General features: G+C 40.8%; 1 protein-coding gene across 3 annotated transcripts in view; it reads left to right on the plus strand.

The window, feature by feature from the left end:
- Positions 1-21,955, plus strand: part of LOC311526006 (glypican-5-like) — a 601,789-nt gene that overhangs the window by 234,562 nt on the left and 345,272 nt on the right. For 2 of the 3 annotated variants that reach the window (XM_084638602.1, XM_084638600.1), the window contains exons 5-6: positions 6,581-6,640; positions 8,715-8,840. In XM_084638602.1, the coding sequence (XP_084494728.1) occupies positions 6,581-6,640; positions 8,715-8,840 (186 nt within the window). The remainder of the gene's footprint in view (positions 1-6,580; positions 6,641-8,714; positions 8,841-21,955) is intronic. The other variant, XM_084638601.1, reaches the window with a different exon arrangement.

The following is a 21,955-nucleotide window of genomic DNA, read 5'->3' on the forward strand; positions in this document are numbered from 1 at the left end:
GAGTTAACGTATGAGCTGGTGTTGGTAAATATGTGTGGGATGGACTTCATCTTTCCAAGACCTGTGGGAAAACAGGTTGCGTAAAGTTTGTGCTTTGCTTTTGGAAATAACTGGAGAGCTATAAATATTGAGAAATATACAGTGATGGACTTACTATTCTTCATATGTCATTTAATCGCATATGTTATCAATAAAAAGCAATTTTAGCTCATATAAAATTTTATAACTGATGTATGAAATCCTAAGTGCAGTGAGTTATGTTAAAATATATTTAGACAGGCAGATATCTTAACTGTTATGGAGAATCTAGTTTATGAGATTCATTAATCATAATGCTATGTGGTGCCATGACTTCTGGAAATTTAAAATACAAGGAGCAAGATTTTCAGTTGTGTATCTAGGTACTAACATGGCCCCACAGCAGGCCACAGTAACTAGTGGATTTTATCAAGACCCTGGGAGGTAGGGAAGTATTAGCCCCACTTTACAGAAAGGAAACTGAAGAACTGGCTAGATATAGTGATTTGCTGAGCCAGGAATAGGACCCAGGTCTCCCAAGTCCCAGTCTATTGCTCAGCAAACGAGACTATCCTTCCTACTCATCCTGAATTCAATGGAGATACACCAGTGTACATCAGCTGTAGATCAGGCCTGTAACCTTTGCAGAATGATTCCAAGTTCAAAGAGAAGAATTAGTGTGGTTTACCATGTTTCTTTTCCCAACACACTGGGGGAATCACAGTGGTCTGTGCTACAGCTCCTAATCAGACAGCCTGTATTTAAAAAAAAAATAGAGAGAGAGCATCGAGCAGTTGTTTGCCAAGCCCACTATTCTGTAGTAAGCTCCACATGGGCACAGGGCTCCATCTACGCAGAGCCATATAAAGAATCATGGCCGGAATCATGAACATCTTGATTTTCAAAAGATGCTGTGCAGCTGCACCTTTGAAAATCAGGCCATACAGTGATGAATGACTAACAGATTGAATGAACCTTTTTCCCCCTCTGCGTTCCTCTGAGACAATTACTTATCAGCCTAGCTGCTCTGCTTTTCCATTCTCGTTCTGGTAGGATCTGGTTGGGAGCAGGACCTTCTCAGTTCAGCGTTCCTTTTCATGGAACTCCCAGGCCTCGGGTGCTGTCCTCTCCTTGCTGCTTTATGATCCCCGAACGGGCCCTCTTGTCCGGTGAAATCCCTTGCTACACTGTTCAGTGAATCTGTGACCATTTAAATTTAAGTTCCCTTTCCCCAGCTCCAGATATTTTCTCCCTCTTTCCCCATAAACTCCTCTTTTGTTTTTGTGTGCCCCATCTCCTTTCGTTTGTTCAGGGGAGTGACTCTCTCTGCTTTGTTCTGTCTCTAGCTCCTCCTTTCTCATGCTCTACAGAGCTAGAAGCAGAACAGTGAGTTACCCAGCTCATCAGCCGTGACAGGTTGCTTATTGGTTGTCCCCATAACTTGCTCATGTTGAGAGAAGAGGGTCAGTGGGGATTCTGTGCTGCCGTGGCTCTCTTAATTCAAACACATGCTGTTCCATGATTCTTCCCTCTCTCCACTGCAGCCCAGGGCCTGTTCCTACTCTCTCCCTCCCACAGGGACCAATTCTGTGTAGCCTGTAACCTGCACATATCCTCTGTACTCATTCTTTTGCTTTCAATCCCACCACGACCTAAGCCTCGGCATGCAGACACACACACACAGCCACTTCCTCTTCCTTGGGATTTCCGTATGACCAGTAAAGCAATCTACATTACATCAGTATGATACCTCTGGCTAAATAATAGGGGCCGCACCACTTACACTATGTCAAAGTGAAAATAGCAAGTTTTATTGATATGGGTTTGACTTAGTGTTCCAAAGAGAGGTTTTCCAATAGAGTATCTACTGAAACTGCCTCAGATGCATGGAAAGTCCTGAAGACAAATATGTACAATGTGGCAATCAAGAGCTTTGGAAAGAATACTAAAAAAAGTCTGGTGGTTTGTAGACCACTTGGAGATACTGCTGCCACTCGATGAGAGGAAAAGATCACCTACAAAAGTCTACTCCTACTACTGATTCACTCAACAACCTAAAAGAAGCTCGTAAGGTTGTTCAAATATTTTCTAGGAGGTGTGCTCAAGAATTTTGGCTGGGTCTCTATGACAGCGTCCAATAGGCGGCTGATGCAGGTGACAGTAGATGGTTATATGAGGGCATTAGAAAGTCCATTTGTCCGATAAAGAACAAGACAGCTCCGCTGAAAGATCTGGATGGCAATAGCTTAGCTGATAAAAGGAAGCAACTGGAGAGGTGGATTGAGCACCATGGAATGATATACTCAAGGGAGTCTGTAGTAGACCAACGTGTGTTAGTGGAAGTGCCTGGGTTTGAAGTTATGACTTTGCTGGATGCCAAATCTACTCTAGAGGAACTTGAACAAAACATCAAAAAGATTCCCAACCACAAAGCTTCAGGATCTGACTGTTTACCTGCTGAAATCTATAAATGTGCAAACAAAGACTTGCTGCAAAGATTACACAAGGTACTGCTACTCTATTGGAAGGAAGAAACTGTTCTGCAAGATTTTCAGGATGCTTGCTTCATCCAACTCTATAAAATTAAAGGAGCCAGAAGTTATTGTAATAACCACAGAGGTATATCTCTTCTTAACATTGTGAGGAAAATCTTAAGCTGTATTCTTTTACCTAGACTTCAAACTTTAGCTGAGAGAATCTCTCCTGAGAGCCAGTGTGGCTTCAGTTTGGGAAGGTTCACCATAGACATGGTCTTCTCTGTAAGACAACTGCAAGAAAAGTGCAGAGAGAAGCGTATTCCACTGTACATGGCTTTTATAGATTTAACAAAAGCCTTTGACATGGTTAGTTGGTTAGGGCTTCAGAGTGTTCTGACGAAGCTTATATAATGAAATCCTTACACCGTGGCATGAAGGCAACTGTAATGTATGAAAACCAAAAGTCTCACTCGTTTAACATCAATAATGGAGTGAAGCAGGGTAGAATATGAGCTTCTACAGTGTTTAATATTTACTTTTCTTTCCTGCTTCCACATGCATTCTGTGACGTTCAAGAGGGTGTCTATCTTAACACTAGACATGATGGAGGTTTGTGGATCATAATGTTTATGCCCTACAACATCTTATTACCAAGTTCTCTGATTCATGCAAAATCTTTGGGCTAGCACTAAGCTTGTAGAAGGCTATCATGCACCAAAGCTCTTCAGAACCAGTTCCAGATATCACCTTAGATGTTATTCATCTGAATGTTATTTACCAGTTTTGCTACTTTGACGCTACTGTTACCAGCAATGTAGATCTTGATGCTGAGCTCACTAGTAGAATCAGCAAAGCATCCAAGAACTTTGATCTTTTGCAAGACAGAGCCTAGATAACAAATAACAAATTGTCAACTAAAGTGAAAATCTGTATTTATGACTGATGACAAATATGCCATAAGACTAAACAGCTTTGATATAGATGCTTGCATAAAATTCTTTGACTAAGATTGCAAGACAGGGTGACAAATGTGAAAGTGTTAAATCATGGTGGTATGTCATTCATGGGAACATTGATTTGTAAGAAAAGACTCAGGAAGCTTGGACGTGTCAAGTTAATGGTGGATTACTGGATCCCAAAGAGTGTGCTGTACTCTGAAGCTCACAAAGGGACTAGAAAGAGAGGCAGAGTGCTGCACAGATTTTGAGATGTGTGCAAAGATCACTTCGTATCTGCGGATGATTGGAAAAGGAATGCAGAATGCTGCTCTGTTTGCTAGAGTCAGCTTGTAGATGGAGCAAGGCATTCTGAGGCGGACTGGATCAAGCTTTTGTGATGACCAGGGACAGAGGAGGAAAGAATCTGCTGCTCAGATTCAGATCATTGCTAGTGCATGGATGTACCCTACCTGTGGATGGGAGTGTCACTCACACATCAGACTCAGCAGTCATCAAAGAACTCATCAGCACATACACCATGCTCTGTAAAGGGCAACAGTACCATTGATTTACTGAGGGATTCCAGAGTACTATAAGATAGAGTAGATGTTAACTCAGTAAACTAATTCAAAATGCTGATACTCCATCCCTGACCTGGCAACCTACTCAAATACATACTTAAATTCAGCCCAGGACTTCAGCAGGTGCCTAGCTATAAGCACATGCTTTAATCCCTTTGAGTGCAATGGGATTTAAAGATGTGTTTCAAGTTAAGCACATGTCTAAGTCCTGTGCTGAATAGGGATGGATTCTGAATTAAATCTTTTAATCACATGCTTAGCTCTGGGACATCTCATGCACTTAAAATTAAGCTCATGTGTTAAGTGCTCTCCTGATATAACATGTTTGTATTTTGCTGAACTTTTTCTCTCACTAAAATGGATTCCCTAATTCATCTCCGTGTAAATTCAGTTCCTGCACCTTTTTTTCTTAATTCTACTAAATCTGTTTCCTTTGGGACAATGCACGATGACTGAAATTTGTACAAATACTGCATGGTCTTAGTAAATTTCTAACTCTGAATGTATTTACAACACTACAGCATGAAGAAGATATATAGATTTAATTACCTTTTTTTTAATTGCACAACACTCTTTAGAGATTAACTGAAACTGGCAACATTGCTGTTGTAGTCATTTCTTAACCTGGAGGTTACTGTAATGTATAGCAGGGATGTCAGGAAAAGTGAAGCTACGTGATGATGTAGGAATACACAGAGCATATATCTCAATCAGTAAATTGGGATTTTATTGTTTATTTCAGCACAAAACACTCTTTGGGCTTGGATCAGAACACTTGGGAAAGCGAAAATACCCTCCTTTAGTATCTGTTCTGTATTTAATATATTTTTCACGCCACTAAACACAGATTGGATACAGATCTACCTACAAATATAGAAATATATTCTGCTTAGCAAAGAAATAAAACATGGCATTTGGTCTCTAATTAGAGAAGGCAGCATTTGAAATCTTACTATGTCAGGGTTTCATTGTTCTTTTGTGACCCGGGAGTCTTTTATTTTTATTAAAATAACTAATTTTGAGTTTCTTAAGAAATGTATGAAATCAATTCTACCTATTTGATTTGAATTAAATGTATCTGTTGGCTCTAACTGTAGGTGTGTTTAATGCTCGAATTTTATCAAAGAGGAAGTACAAAACACATTGTTAATGCCAACTGCAAATCAAATGGCTATGGAGAAGATTAAAACAACTCAGAACAAGTGTTGGTAGTCTGACCCATGCACATAGTGCCCATTGGCCATTGTTTTTCCCCAGCATAAGGGCTGCTTTGTGTTTAGCTGGCCCACTAGGAGCATCACCCCAGTGCAAAGGGGACCCTCTAGTGGCACAGCATGGAACTGGTGTAGCAGTACTCCCATGCCACCATCCCTCCAAGTGGTCAGTATGGGAACATGGTGGGTTAATGAGGAAGTGGTCAGGGCATCTCAGCACACTGGCCATCCATGGATGTTATAATGGCTTCTCAGGGCCATTAGCAGTCTCAGTAATTTAGAGCAGCCTTCCTTTGCTACCTTATCCCCCAACTCTCTGACTTCCGCTTTGTGCTGCTCAGTGCTGTTGAAAATATAGTCCATTTTCTTCAGTAAAGCTTCACTGGGTATCTAAGGTGCACAAGGGTCTGTGTTGCCTTTTATGTGCATGTATAGCTCCCAACAAAGCCATTGCATTATGCAGAAGTATTGAGGGGTGATTAGACATCCAAAGCCTGATCTTACACTGACTACTCCTGATTTATTCTGATGTAAATGAGAGCGTCATCAGGCTCCCCACCATATGTGAAATAGTTAATCCAAATATTTCTATACAGCTCAGGATGGCAGAACCACAAAACACATATGTATGCTTGAATCTGGACTGCTAAAAGAGCCATTATCTTGTGGAAATGTGGGCTTTCCTAGAGAAATCCATTTTAGCTGTTTCCTCTGGCATGATCCTGTGAACTGGCTTTTCTACTTTGGAGGGTGGTTCTTATGCACATGAAGTCCTGTCTCATTCAATGCTATCAGTTGTTGAGTCCCAGAACTGAACAGCACAAAAATCTGTACTTGCATAACCATGAAAAGATTAAACAAATTGCTCATTACCCTGAAAAACGAAGAGTTTCCACTTGTACTTCCTTTTGTGTGGTGCGCAAAGCCATTTTTTTCCTATTGTTTTCTCATATACATAAGAGCTGACCTGTATTTACAACTCATTCATTCCATATATGGATATGGTAGATTTCAAGTCCATAGAATTTATTTTTAGCATGTTGTTGTATTTGCTGCATTTGTAATTGTAATTTTTGTTTGAAGCTATCTTAGGAAAAAGCTCTTCAACCACCAGCCTTGATGTTTTTCAGTAATGCATTGACATATTTTTAATTGTATCTATACTTTGGAAAATCTCATGATAGTTTTCCTCATTTGTTTTCTGAGATAATCCTGTGCATGTGCTTGATGACCCTTTCTTTCAAATAATTTTTACTTTTTTCTCATTTCTTTTCCTCATTTGCCTGAATTCCTGCTTCTCCCCCACCCCCAACCTCTTCTGATTGATGCTTATTCTCCCCGGCCTATTCCAGTTCTCTGCCTCTGAAAGCTTCAAAGAATGACAAATCCAGAAGTTTGAAAAAAATCTCTCGGTAAGAATGAAAACAAGGTGACATATTTTGTTGTCTCTTTGTGTAACTCATCCAAATTATAAGGCTCTTGGTTCCATTACCAACTCTGATCTAGGAAAGACAGATGTTTGAATACAGCTACTTTAGAAATCAATAATGGTTTATTACCATGTGAACCGTTGGAAAATACAATGTTCCTATTAAAATTTAAATAGTTTTCCTTTGTAAGAAATGAAAACAGTAGAAATCAACACGTAATTTTATATTTGCTAAGATATTATTTTGAGACTTTGTGTTTATGTATGTACAACATAAACTGAAATCTTTCAAGAATACCAAAGGACTTTACAGCTTTGGGAAAACAGGGTTAAGATGAACAGCACACTCTTAGAAGAGTGCATTTTGAGAGAGCAGTGTGTTTGGTAGACTGACCAACCTTCAAGCTAGGCATCTCTGCAACCTTCATACAATGGATAGCCCTTAAGGCGATCCTATGGGGTCAGGTAGTGATGTATCTAAGTCATAGGTTTACTACTTATTTAATTACTGCACCAAGCAGAGAGAAAATGTGTGAGGAGGAGGAAAGGGAGAGGCAGAGGTGCTCATTCCATGCTTGTGAACCCAAAGTGACTGCACAGTTCTGCTAAAATGACATGAATAGGCTCAGATCATATCTTCCTTAGAACCAAATAATTGCCCTCATGTTAAAACTACAACAGCTGTGTCCCTGCTAGGCTTTAACCATGTGTTAGTTACCCCATAGTAGCTAAAACTTGGTTGTAAAACCTCTTATTTCCTAGTGAAAACTAGGCCTAAGAAGGGCTAGAGGAAAAGGAATCCATCCCCCAAACCCATGGTTTGGCAGGAGTGGGTGTCTAGCGACTCTGCTGTGTTTGCTACATCCTGGGGAGTTGAGTCTTGCTAAAGGCCCCCTTTGTCCCCAACATAGTAACAAATACCTTGACAACTCCCGTGCAATGCGACCCACCATATCACCAAACCCCTTGTCCATGGAATGTCACCCTATACAGCCTGCCCCCTGGAAGCAATTGAAGCAGAATGGTTTTGTTGTCTTTCCACACTGCAGTGTTGATGGCATGGGAGAGCAGGAATAGCAACAACTGACCTTTAGAGCGCTAGTTTCAGTTTTTGTGCATGGCTTTGCATCATGTCCAGAACAGTATTTTCATAGCACCAAGGCTTAGACATGAAGGGTACCAGTTAGGAGTACCTAAGGTTACAGAAATACTTCCCATAATCTCACTCCTTGGAATTCTAAACACAGAGAAATACTCTGGTATCTGAGGTAAAGCTGTGGTCATGTGGGTAAACATTTATTTTATATGGTTACCTTAGTAAGACAGGTATAATCATGTATTAGGACATCAGCTGGTTGCCCCTGGGAAGGAATTTTTCCCTCCATTCCACATCAGACAACAGGCTCTTTGCACTATCCAGACTTTTTGTTTTTCCTCCAAAACATGAAGCACAGGCCACGACTACTGGCAGGGCACCAGACTTGATGAGAGGGAGCATCCTTTTTAAGACAAAGCTGACATGGAAGGCAATGGTGGGGTGGTGCTAACCCCCTCTCAACAAGGTTGGCTTTTCTACACTTGAATTGTATGTTCAAGTCACTTAATGGAGGACTGCATGGTTGGTTATAGGTAGCCTTTTCCATCCAGGAATAGCACTGACAGCATCTTAATTAATCACTCCCTGGCTGGGGGGAAGGGTAAAAATATTGACTTTTAGTTATAGACAGAACACATCCATTTAACAGAAAACAAATAATGTTTTCTCTGTTGATACAAAAGCTTTAAATGAATTTTTCAATCCATGTGGGATGCACTAATGCTGTTTGTTAACGCTACCTTTTAAACACAATGTAATCTATTAATGCTGTGGTAAATAGGGATGGAGGATACATCAACAACAGGAATGCACTTTAAACAAGAGCAAATTAACTTTGCTAGATTTTTTTCTTTTTGAAAGGGTTGCAAACTTTTAATTTTACAGAACCATGAACCAAAGATTTAACTTACCCCAGGAATTCACTGCTCTGCTGTTAATTTCTTCTCTTCCTAATTTGTAGAGAGTTCATCAACTACATGAAACGATCCCGAACCTTTTATGCCTCTATAGCAGAAAGGCTGTGTGATGGGGACCTGGTGATGCGGGACAGCTCGACTTGCTGGAATGGAGAGGATGTTGTGGAAAGGTAATTGAGAGAGTCAAATTTTGTACTGAAGATGGACATATTTATGTAAACAAAACTGGCTTTCCAGATCCTCCTGGTGCTTCAAAAAGCTCTGTATTAGATATGATGCATTGTCTTGAAATGACATGTTACTTTATATACTATAAGCAGTTTAATGACCTTCATGATCCTTAAATATCTGATCATTTTATTAACCCATGAGATTGCGCTAATGGGGTCTTCAAATAGTGTTGTATAATCTCTATGAGGAAAAAAAGCATTTTGAATTATAATGAATTATACAGTGAACTGAAACACTTTCCAAAGAAGACTGAATAACACTGATTTTGGGCCCACTTTTCACACACTGAAGCCCTACAATAACTTGCTGATCCAGTTGCAGATCTTCCTTGCTGGGAGAATAAGGGTCATGCTTTTAACAGTAAGGGCGGGGGGCACGCTAGGTCCAGAAATACCAGATCATGCTGTCTTGATCTTTTTTTAACCTACATACCAGTAAAGCTTTTCAATGGGGTTAAGTTGGTTGCTTTGAGTCTTGAAAGTAAGAAGAAAGAAGGAAATGGTGCAGCTGTGGTACGTAGGTCATTCTGAGTGTGCAGACGACTTTGTTTTATAAGCAAAATGGGAGGGCAAAGAGTATGTACCACAATTGTTAATTAGACTCCTAAAGTATGCCTATACTGCAATAAACCCCTCACAACTGGCTCAGGTCAGATGTCTAGGACTCACAGGGCTCAGGCTGCAGGGGTGTGAAATTGCAGTGTAAATGTTCAGGCTTGAAGTGGAGCCTGAGTTCTGGGACCCTCTGCCTTCATAGGGTCCCAGGGTTCCAGAATGTCTACACCGCCATTTTATAGCCCCACAGCCCAAACCCCACAAGCCTTAGTCCACTGACATGGGCCAGCTGTGGGTGTTTCACTGCAGTGTAGACATACCCCTAGAGTTTAATGAAGTTGGTAGGGTAGGAATGGAACTTTCAGTTGGATGCTCTATTTCTCACCTTGGATCCTTTCATACCCAGTCTGCCCCCTTCTGGTGGCATGTGCTTCTTTGACCTCTTAAACACTATGGCCCCATGTGTTTGTGTAAAACAAAACAAAACAAAAGCCTTGTCAGCAGACAACAATATTTCATTTCCTAGGCACAATTATTGCTATAATTGCTGAAGTCTGCACTGGCTTCTAGGTAATGGTGGATCCAAGACTTTTGTTCACACTACAGAGAGGACATGAACACTTTTAAAGCTAATGAGGGTCCAGATGGAGGCCCCAACCCTGCAATATGTTGTGCCTAGTCAGATTGCTGCACCCCTGCACACCATGTTGAAGCCAGCCATAAAAGTCAACTCATCCATGTGCTTCACATTACAGGATTGGGGTTCACAGGCTCTATCGTGCCCCTGTACTGTGGAGGTAGTGCAGCTCCAGGTCCTGTGCGCCATCTTCCCTCTGCCCCTTCCAGTCCATGCAGGGCTGGGTGTAAACTTGCCCTCACATTTAGTGAGAAAACTTCCAAACCGATGAAAGCAAATAACCGGAGCATTACAGAGACTGGTTGATTGAAAGCATAACACCGGTTTCATTTTGTGTACTCTCTGAGCAACTGTGGAACTATGGTAAGATGAGGCCATGCTATGTTTCAGATGAAGCTGAGATACTGGTATCAGCAGCTACCGTCAGGGGACAGGCAGACTAATGTAGATGGATTATTTGTTTCTTTGGAGAATTTGACATTGCATGAAATGGTTTGATTTTAATCCGAAATATGAGTGGTTCAACCTGCAACATGACAAATGTGACAAATTCAGTTACAGAAATCTAACAAGCACCTCCCACTGAAAAATGACTTGCTATGGTTGTAAAGCGCTTTTCTGTGCTGCGCTCTGATGGCATTACAGTACACACACACATTCAGCATGTTGATGTGCAGCATCTTCAAGACGTGTTTTCTTGAAGCTTGTTCCAATGTTTAGAGCCTTTTGGAATTCTTTGCAGATATTGTTAGTCGGAGTGCTGCTAAAGGGGCACCGCTAGAGCAAGGCCTCTGAAATAATTACGGATGGATAGTCAAGGAGCAGAAATAATGTCTTGGATTGCTGAAGGGAATGCCCTGTACTGCAAGAGTAGCTTGTACTCCACCACGTTTGCTCTGATGCTAAGCTACTGTTCAAAGATGGAGAGGGGGCAGGGCTATGGCCTCAGAAACATCCTGGCCTGGCTTGTCCTCTTGGACCCTGAAGTGCCATGATCTGTACAAGATGGTCTCCTGCTTTCCAGTGCTCAGGGAGCACTAGCAACAAAACTATGTTTCTCTCTTTTTTAGTAGCCCAATCCTGCCCTCAACTCTTGCTGGAGGGGCATGTGGTGTAGGTAAAGAGATGCAGAGGGCACTCTTGGGCCGGCAAGCAGTGTGGCATCAACAAGAGAGCAGCCTAAAACCTATTCTGAATTATGCCAGCTACCAAAAGCCCTGACAGGTCATAATGGGATTCAGCAGGCAGGAAAGCACAGGGAAGCTCTGGTAGTGCCTGTTCACCCCAGACATCCCCTCTATTCCAGCAGCAGGGAGAGGGTGAGTGCTGGGAAGACTGGCTCCTATGCCACTGGATGATCCATGCGAACCAGAACTGCTGGGCTCTCCCTGCAATGGGAGCTGCTCAGGGTGCAGCACCAACTTTAGGCTCCTATTTTTGAAAACCTTGGCCTCAATCCCAAGTGAAATACATTAGGTGAGAAAAATACTTTAGGAATTTGTAGTTCTTTAATATTCTTCATTTGTTCCTCAGATAATATGAACCAGCTGAAGTCTTTGTACTGAAATTCAGAGTTGGATATTTAGTTGAATACTGCATGCAATTGTGGTTGCCCCATCTCAAAAAAGATATATTGGAATTGGAAAAGGTTCAGAAAAGGACAATAAAAATGATTAGGGGTGTGGAACGGCTTCCATATGAAGAGAGATTAATAAGACTGGAACTTTTCAGCTTGGAAAAGAAATGACTAAGGGGGGATATGACCGACATCTATAAAATCATAACTAGTGTGGAGAAAGTAAATCATCATCATCATGTTCCTATTACGCTTCTGGCATTTAGGGCAGCGACGAAGCTCCTCCACTCCTGTCTGTTTCTGGCAGTGGTTCCCCAACTGTGCCCCAGGTTTTTCAGCTCGGCTTCCACAGCTCTTTGCCATGATGTTTTCGCACGACCTCATTTTTGCTTGCCTTCAGGTTTCCATCTTATTGCTACTCTGGTGATGGAATCAGTTTCCATCCAAAGCACATGACCGATCCATCTTCAACGCCTCCTGGCAATGATGATGCTCAGACCCTCTTGGCTGCACTCTGTCAATAGATCTTGGTGTTCTGGGCCAAGATATGTGGAGGGTTTTTCTGAGGCAGGTTGTATGGAATGAAAACAGTTTGGACATGTCATACTTTCTCATTCCCCAGCATTCTTCACTGTAAAGTAGTGTTGAAAGTATACAGCGCTGACAAATCTTGAGTTTGTTTTTGGTGTTGTATTTTGATGATTTCCAGACTGTATTTAAGCTCCTGAAGGTGTTCCTGGCTTTATTGATTTTGTTCGGGATGTCCTGGCTTGTTCCGCCATCAGGGTGCTACCCAACTATGTGAATGTTTCTACATTGGTGAGAACATAATCCTCTATGCATACTGGTGATGGTGAGGCAATATTAAGGGCCATGATGTCTGTCTTATTGTGGTTGATTTTCAGTCCAATTTGCTGGCTGAATGCATTGAGTCGAGTTGTTTTTTCTTGTATATGGTGTTGGATATGTGATAGGAGAGCGACATCATCTGCAAAGTCCAGGTCTTCAAGGGATGAGAAGTGTGTCCATTTAATGCCTCTTGGCATGTCTTCTGTTGTATGCTGCATTACCCAGTTGATGGCAATGTTGAAGAGGATTGCAGGCATGACACACCCCGATGTACTCCTGTTTTGACTTCAAAACTGAGTTCACTGTGATCAACACTGCATGTAAAGTTGAAATAGGAGCTTTTGATGACGTTGATTATATGGAAAGGAATTCCATATGCCTGCAGAATGCACCATAGGCTGGTCCTGTAAATGCTATCAAAAGCGTTGCCATTGCCATTCTAAGCACTGTTTTATTACGTTTTGTAGAGTGAAGCTGTGGTCTGTGCATCCACACAGTTTCCAAAAATCAGCTTGCTCTTTTCTGAGAATGCTATCGAATAAGGAGGTGTTATTTATTCCTTCTCATAACACAAGAACTAGGGGGTCACCAAATGAAATGAATAGGCAGCAGGTTTAAAACAAACCAAAGGAAGAAATTCTTCACAAACACACAGTCAACCTGTGGAATTTTTGCCAGAGGATGTTGTGAAGACCAAGACTATAACAGGGTTACAAAAAGAACTAGAAACATTCACAGAGAATAGGTCCATCAAGGGCTGTCCCTAGCCTCTGTCCCTGGCCCTCTGTTTGCCAGAAGCTGGGAATGGGCAACCAGGGAAAGGATCACTTGATGATTACCCATTCTGTTCATTCCCTCTGGGGCACCTGGCACTGGCCACTGCTGGAAGACAGGATACTGGGATAGGTGGACCTTTGGTCTGACCCAGTGTGGCCATTCTTATGTTCTAGTTTGGTTTTTGCACTGCTCAGCCATTACTAGAAATTTGCAAGTCTGCACACAAAAGTGTCATAAAAGTAAAGTGATTGGGATACAGTTTTTTAAAGGAGCTCATGAAAGCGCTTTTTAATCCCAGAAAGAAAGACTCAGAAGAGCCCATATAAAGAGATCATCCAGCATGGAAACAGGCAGAGAGCTATGTCATGTGACAGTATATTTACTTTTGTTAACTGTAAAAGCGATGGAAAAAACAGTTATTTTAGTCTCTCCCCTCTCGTCCCAGCCCAGTGAAATCAATGCTGTAGAATGTGCTTCGCTCTCTCTGTGGGACTCTTTCCAATGTCATTTCTGGTGCTCTGCGTATGAAGATTTTACAGAATAAGATAACATCTACTCTAGGGACAGAAGAGGGTCTTTGAGTCTAGCCATGTCCAATACTGTTATTGACAAAATGTGTTTCAGTGCATTGTAACTCAAGCGGATCGAAAATTTTCCAGATGAATGTTTCTTCCATCAGAAAATGCCAGTTCCTTAAAATCACAAATTCAGTGGGAATGTGTAGATTATGACGAAATTATGTTTTGAGCTGCGTTTTATTTTATATTAGATCATAAATTCCAGTGATATATTGTTTCAAAATGTTTTATCAAAACAATACAATTCAGTTGATCTGAAACAATTTTTTTGTGTGGACATTTCATTTCACTGGAAATTTCAAAATGAGATATTTTTGATCCAATCTGGAACAAAAACAAATTTTGAAATCACCACGTTTCCCATGAAACAGACACCCCAACAGCTCTATTTATAACACTATGTGTAAATAGCTTCAACGTAATTGAATAAAAGACTATGGTATCTGGAGATAACTTGGAAATTTAAAATTTAAAGAGCTAAGTGTATGACAAATGATTTGCATGCAGGCTAATTTTGGAGATGTCAGCAACAGTGTAATATTGTAAATAGTAGTTTATAGTGATCTAAAAAGAGTCAGGCCCTTCACTGTTTAGCACTGGTAGGGTTATAGAATCAGAAATGTAGGGCTGGAAGAGAACTCAAGAAGTCAAACAAGACAGTCTATCCCTCTGTGAGTCTGGTCAGTGTTTCTGTTCCAGGATCCTGCAGTGCAAGAGGCATACTGCAGGATGCACATTAAGTGCTTGTAAAAATTTTTCAAACAAAATAATTTTCTGCCCCCAAAGTCAGGCCTCATAGAAAATTATTACAGGAAAACTTTGTGTTCAATGAATTTTTTTCCATTTTTTAGTGGAAGGCTTCTAAAATAAATTAATTGTTTTGTTTGATTCCAAATCTGAATTTTTCCTTTGGGTTTTTGATAACCCCCAAAATATTCCAAATACTGGAAGCTAAGAACATTTGGAAAAGTTATATGGTGGTAAAGTTGCAGTGATTCATTTTTCCTCTTGACAATCTGTAAGTTTTGAAAAGTTGATAGAGAGAGGGAGGGAGAGAAAAGAGGAATAAGTGGGGGTTGAAAGAGGAAAAGAAAAATCTGAAATGTTGAAAACATTTCCCTTTCCAAAGCCCAAGTACAATGGAAATTTTGATTCATATCTAAAATGTCCACCCCAAAATGGAAAAAATTTCAAATGAAAATTGTTCATTCAAAATTTTTGGCAGGGAAAAAAAATGTGTTTTTCAACCAGCCCTGTGCACATGGCGGTAAAGGAGGAGAATGTACCTCAGGTCATGTGTGTTGCTGACAATGCTACATGTAATAGCTGGTTGGGGGGGTTGATGTGCCCCCTTGCTGGCAAATATAGCTTCTTTCAGAACCTAACAGGCTGGCATAGTAGCCAGTTCTTCCTCCTCATGCCCTCTTCAGCCATGAGTAGAAATATTGCCTTACTACTTGCCTGAAGATTCATTTCATTAATGCTCTTTCTCCCTTCCCAGTACACCAGAACTGCAAGGGTAAGATTTCTTCAATAATAAATAGCACTGATCCCAAAATATAGACTTACTGCTGTATCAGATAATAGAGCTCCAGTATTAATATGGTGGGATCTCTTTTGAACCTTAGCTTGACGTTACTCAGCCTATGAAACTGGCAGCCATCCAAGTTTTTATTTCCTTGTCCCTTCTTGTATTTCATATGGATATCTGGAAACTGAGCAATATTTATTTATGGCATACACTAATTGACATTCAGGCTCTTTGGGAAAAATAAATACAATGCTTACATTATTTATAACACACAAATGCAACATAAAACACCACGAGACGGTCTTCAAAAATGGGCAGGTACATCAGTCAGCAGATATAGCTGACTGTTAAGTTCTACCAAATGATCTGGTGTGCAACATTCACACTGTAATGTCTCATTCTATTGTAGCTTTCTAGATCATGTCTGAGACTTGAAATGACCATACCATGATGTAATATGATGGCAATGTAAAAAAGTTGGCGTTGTGTCAGAAATTCATAAAAAAATATATTATGAAGAAAAAATGTTTGAGACTGAGTGTTTTGTGCAGATTTGTGACTAGGCAAGGGCATGCTGTTCAGATGAGCAACAAAAGACAGCCCCACCAATGACCTGCAAGCCGATGCACTAGGGCCTTCATAGGTTATGGAATGACACCAGTAGGAGTAAGCTTTCTCTCCCCCACTTGCCATTAACACTATCCTGCCTGCGAATAGAGGTTTTTCTTGTGGGAAGGAAGGTTTCACGATTATTTCATGAAACCTTGTGGGAAAAAAGTCTGTCTATAATAATCACAGGGTACTTGTATGTCCCCAACCCTTAGTGTAGTACCTCACAACACCCCTATGAGGAACTTTCTGTGATTTGCAAATACTTCTTCCTTGCTGCTGTTTGAAACTCAATCCCTTTATTCTTTTTAAGTAGGGCCTCTCATCAATCACTAGAGGATTCTGCCTCTCTTTGCCCCACTTACCAACCAGCAGGGTAAAAAGTCTCAATACATTTTGAAGTGGACTGTAAAGGCCCAGTCCTACAAGGTGCTGGCTTCACTGGGAGCTCCTTGAGAACGTAGATTATCAGGCTGTGTGTATAGGCCTTGTTGTTGTTAGTGAAGAGAGAGATCAGAGACTTGGGTGATGATTTTCAGCACTGGGTGCCTAAAGTTCAGCTCTTGAGTCCATGGGCATTCAGAGGGAACTACCATGTGCTAATCTGTTATGAAAATTGTACTTATGTAGGTCCCTAAGGGCCTTATCCAAAGCCTCAGTAGGAGGTTTTCCATCGGCCTCATTTGGATCAGATCCCAAAAGAAAAACATAGGAACCTAACTGCCTATGGTCTAGGTATATAGTTGAACTATCTTTTCTGATGCAGTCCTTTTTATGTGGCTGGAGAAAGGAAAAGTAGCCCAGCTAGTACACTCTTGGTCCAGGTGCAGTGTAGAGAGTCTCTGGTGATACTCTCTGAGGAATTCAGCATTTTAGTAGGAGAGGTACAGGTACTTAGAATAGGTACACTATACTGAAATTAGACAGTCTGTAACCTGATCTTAGATTATGTATTAATTATATTGATTACTTAAGAATCTCCAGTTATCACTTGGAGGGTAGACAGGTTCTTGCCCCAAGATCAGGCCCAGTATTATTTAAATTATTATATAGTTGGGAACCCTGATTGCACAGTTGCAACACTCACAATATAGGAACTCTTTTATATTTACGGGTATAGTTTATCATATACTCACACCATCCCTTGTAGAACAACCTGAAACATTAGCCATCATCTTCCTCATCACCTTCCCCATCATCACCAGTAGCCATCATTCTGGCACCTCCCAAGGACTACATCTCTTTTTCCTACTGCCCCTAGGCTGGGACGCCACTTTTATAATATGTTACAGTGACGCCATGATGTTCAATGTATACAGTGTTCAGTAGGGGATTTTTCCCTCCTCCTTATTTGTATTTCCTCACCTCACTAATGTTGGAGTGTCTTTTTCCTGTAGGTTAGTATTTCAATTATCTCAATTTATTATATACATCAATTCGTTATCATAGCCCTTTTGTGGTTGGATATCACATTAGTTATTTCTGTCCTAACTGGTTATTTCAGTTCTTTCCAAGTTCTAAGTTGTGGCGTACCTGTTAAGTTTAAAAGGGTATGAACTTAGGAAAGCCCCTATGCCAATCTGCTTTAATGCATACTCTATGTTAAACGTCACAGTCATACATGGACCTTATGCTTTAGGTCCATTTATCTAGGTGAAAGGCCCCAGACATATGAATTACTGCTGAATATAATGCAAAGCAGAATATAATGCAAAGCAGTAAATATAATGAAGGCAAACTAGCCCACTGGGCTACAGTAGCAGTGAATATAATAAAGCAAACTCGCCCACTGGGCTACAAGTTATTTTAGCAAAGTTTGTGCCGTTTCCATTTCAAGGCAGATGATGCAGTAATATATATTAATCAAACACAATTAATCTAAATCTAAAACAGTTGAACAATTGTGAATAAACTTGGTGTTCATTAAAGTGAAGTACTAGTGCAGCTGACTGAGCCAGGCATGATACAGACAGGCATTATGCACATTTCCCCCTGTCGCTGTGCCAGCGGGCCTCAAAATCCCTCTGATTCTAGAGCCAGACCTATCTAGAATAATGAATCATGCCACATTGTAACTACTCATGCCATGTCTTTGCAGTATGGCTAAATAGTTCCTAGGAGGACACAACCTCCCTCTTTTTCACATGTGAGCTAAACTGATGAATACGCTGTGGAAAGGCATCATTATTACTTAAATGTTGCAGTCTTGTGGATTCCAATGCAGGGTTTGGCACAAACCAATGAGAACTGTGAAATTACTGCTGACATATTGGATCTGATGCCTTTACTGATCAAGTCCTCGTGACTGCTTTTACAATTAAAAAACCCACCACATAATTACCATTTTCTTATAGTGACATTGCAATAAGCTAAAGAACAGTGTTGCTGTTCCTACGCAGAGAGAAAACACGAGTAGGGGAAAATCCTAGTGTAATTGGCTTCAATGGGAGCTGCAGATAATCAGCACTTCTGAAAATTAGGCCACTTGTATTTAGGTGCCTAAATATGCCTTTAAATCCCTAACTTAGACACCCAAATTTGAAAATTTTGGCTTTACTTGCTTCATGCTTCAGATAATACAGATCTCACAAGGGTGTTGTGAAGCTATAATTAGTGTTTGCAAGGCATACAGAAATCCTGTATCAGATGCTGTGTAAATTCGTTCATATTATACCCCGGTAGAATTCCAGCAGCACAGTGCCCTCTAGCACCCTGCTTGTGCAATGGCTCCATGGCACTCTGCTTCTGAGACAGCAAGGCATCATGAACAGCCCTCCTGGCAGCCCCTGTCTACTCCTTGGAAATCTCCCATCCCAGTACGGATGCATGTTGACACTGCTCAGTTTGTGAGCTCTAGTGGGATCGCAGCATGTATTGGCATGGCTGCAGGTGGTAACCCAAATCTAGACTACCTCTGTGGCTGCTTTTGAAGCTACTTTTTCAATTACACAGGCGTATTAGAGCATAGTGAACCTTCAGATAGGTCTGGGTACTGGAAATGAAAGCTTTCAAGTTCTACAGGGAATTGTTCCTCAGATGGAGAAAATCCATAATCATGGGCTGGATGTAGAGTCATTTTGTATGGTTTTTACTGATCAAAGTGATGTGGTATTTCTGTGTCAACCCCACTTTTAAACTAATGTCCCAGTAGAAAAGTCACGATTATTAAGGTGTATAAGATTAAAATTCAAAATGATCTGGGCAAACTGGAGAAATTGTCTGAAGTAAATTGGATGAAATTCAATAAGGAGAAATGCAAAGTATTACACTTCGGAAGGAACAATTAGTTGCACACGTACAGAATGGGAAAAGACTGTCTAGGAATGAGTGCTGTGGAAAGGTATCTGGGGCTCAGAGTGGATCACAAGCTAAATATGAGTGAACAGTAAAACAACACTGTTGCAAAAAAAGCAAACATCATTCTGAGAAGTATTAGCAGGAGTGTTGTAAGCAAGACACTTGGACATTTTGCAAAAGTCTCAAGCAATCTAAGACCATTCATTCCATCATAACATTTCAGTAGTGCTAAGATGCGTGCTGTAGTTTACTGGAGACATAATGGGCTTTGGTGGAGTGAATCTCTAGAAAGGAGAGCAACTGAAGTGGTTATTGTGGTGCATTGAGCTACAGTATGTATTAGCAATGACTAATCTAAGGGAGTGAAAAAATACTAGACTGTATCAAGAAGAACTGAATTTACTTAAAAAGAAAAGGAGTACTTGTGGCACCTTAGAGACTAACCAATTTATTTGAGCATAAGCTTTCATGACCTTTTCTTTTTGCGAATACAGACTAACACGGCTGCTACTCTGAAACCTGAATTTACTTAGGGCTTGCTACACTTACATTTTATAGCGCTCTAACTTGCTGGCTCAGGGGTGTGAAAAATCACCCCCCTGAGTGCAGCAAGTCAGAGCGCTTTAAGGCGCTAGTGTAAACAGGATCCGAGCGTTTGGAGCTAATCCCCTCATGGAGGTGGATTACCAGGAGCGCTTTGAAGTTTCCAGTGTAGCCATGTCCTGAGATTTTTCTGGTTTTCCACAGTCATCTAAATATTTCCAAAGTAAATGAAATGCTGCCCTAAAATCTGGATAATTATTCAGGATTTCACAGTGCTCCCTTCTGGCTAGTCCATCCAAAAATATTTTCAAACTTTTATTTGTGGTTCAAAACCTAATATCTTGGGCCCGCAGTCTTGCTTCCATTTAAATAAATGAGAATTTTCCCATGGGAACAAGAGCAGGACACTAATCATTAAATAAAATAAAAAGCAGTGCTCAATTTAGGACCAAAAATGAAAGCATTCATAATATTAATTGAATTACACTTAAATCAGAAATTACTAGGAAAAATCCTCACTCTAAAACATTAATATTTGACTTTGAGGTAATTTTTGTTGCTTTTATCTTCCCGGAAAGAGCAACAGTTGCAGTAAAACACTTTCCTGGTCATATTTTTATCAATTGTAAAATGTCAGGACTGAAACTTACAAACCTTACTCTGTCATATGGTTTTGACACCTGCTTGTATGAAACTGCTACATTTTGAACATTGCAAGTCAGCACTTGCAGTCATAACATTGTGTTATCACAGTCTCTGTGCATTTGATGGATGTCACGGACACTACAGTTTTCAATAAGTAGAATGTTATAAGTTTGTAGTTGATTTTCAAGAGATCTAGAGTAAAAAGCCATTGGAAAAGTAAATGGAATTACAAATTATATAATGTAATCAAACACTGAGCATGTGCTTCTTATTTTAAATGAAAAGGGAATTTTATGGCTTTACTAAAGTTTATGTTCTTAATTAAAGATTAAGAGCAATTATGATCCTGGATCCTGCTATTGTTTCCACTAAGGCAGACCAGGTATCTGCCTGCACTCTGTGCTAGTGGCTCCAACTGCAGGATCAGGGCCATAATTCAACTTGGGATATAAAGTCCCACTACCTCTGAATCATGCAAAACTCCCATTAATTTCAATAGGAGTAGGCATGGCCTTCATTTAGGAAAATTTGCTGTTTAGCTTGTTGAACCCTTCTGCTGATGTCAGATCTTGTTTAAAGTAGCGATGAATGAAACTCAAAAGATCCCAGCAACTTGATTCAATTTGCTTCTTCTTTTTTTTTCCTTTGGTCTGGAAATTGGGTTGGAAAAAAACAGGTTCACTCAAGATTTTTCAGGGCTTCCAGGTTTCAACAAGGTCAGAAATACCCAAAGAATCGCCTTTCGATATTTTCATGTGTCTGGCTCTAGGTCCAGAGAAGACAAGGAAGTGCAGAGGGGTTTTGTTTTGTGTTTTTGTTTTTTAATGATAAATTACTGAGTCTCTTTATATCAACTTTACATATGGTTTGATTTTGGACAAAACTTAGGCCAGTTCTCTCTCAATTTGAACCAGTTTGCCCACATCATGGGGTGTATGAACCCCACACTGGCAGGGACATGGTAAAGGGGAGCCAGAGAGCCATTCTGTGAAGGCACGTGGAGGGAGAGGGAGACAAGTAATTAAGGATTAGACCCAGCTGGGGACAAACAGACTGGGTGGTTCGTACAAAGGAAGTGTTGCAGGTCCAATAAGGGAGGACTGGGAGTAGAGAGAGCTTGCAATATAAGCTCATACTGGCTCCAGGTGGTGGCCCAGAGGGCCAGCGCCATCCTGCGAAAGCTCCTCAGCAACAAACTGAGAAAAGGGGCACAGAAAGACAAAACTACAGGGAGGGAGGCAGGAGAGCACAGTTCCATGACAGATGCTGCATACAGGCAAAAGTAAGAAACAGCCCTGGGAAGGATCATAAGAAACAGGCCCTAGTTGCTTATCACAAGGGCCTCAGGCTGGAACCCGAGGAGAAGGCGGGCCTGGGTTCCCGTTATGACCCTCCTAACAATGGGTGGTATAAGCCTCTGGAGTGAGGGAACAAGGACTATGGAGCCCAGATCAGGGC

This window comes from Lepidochelys olivacea, assembly GCF_965140295.1.
Source record: "Lepidochelys olivacea isolate rLepOli2 genome assembly, chromosome: 9".
NCBI classification, from domain to species: Eukaryota; Metazoa; Chordata; order Testudines; family Cheloniidae; genus Lepidochelys; species Lepidochelys olivacea.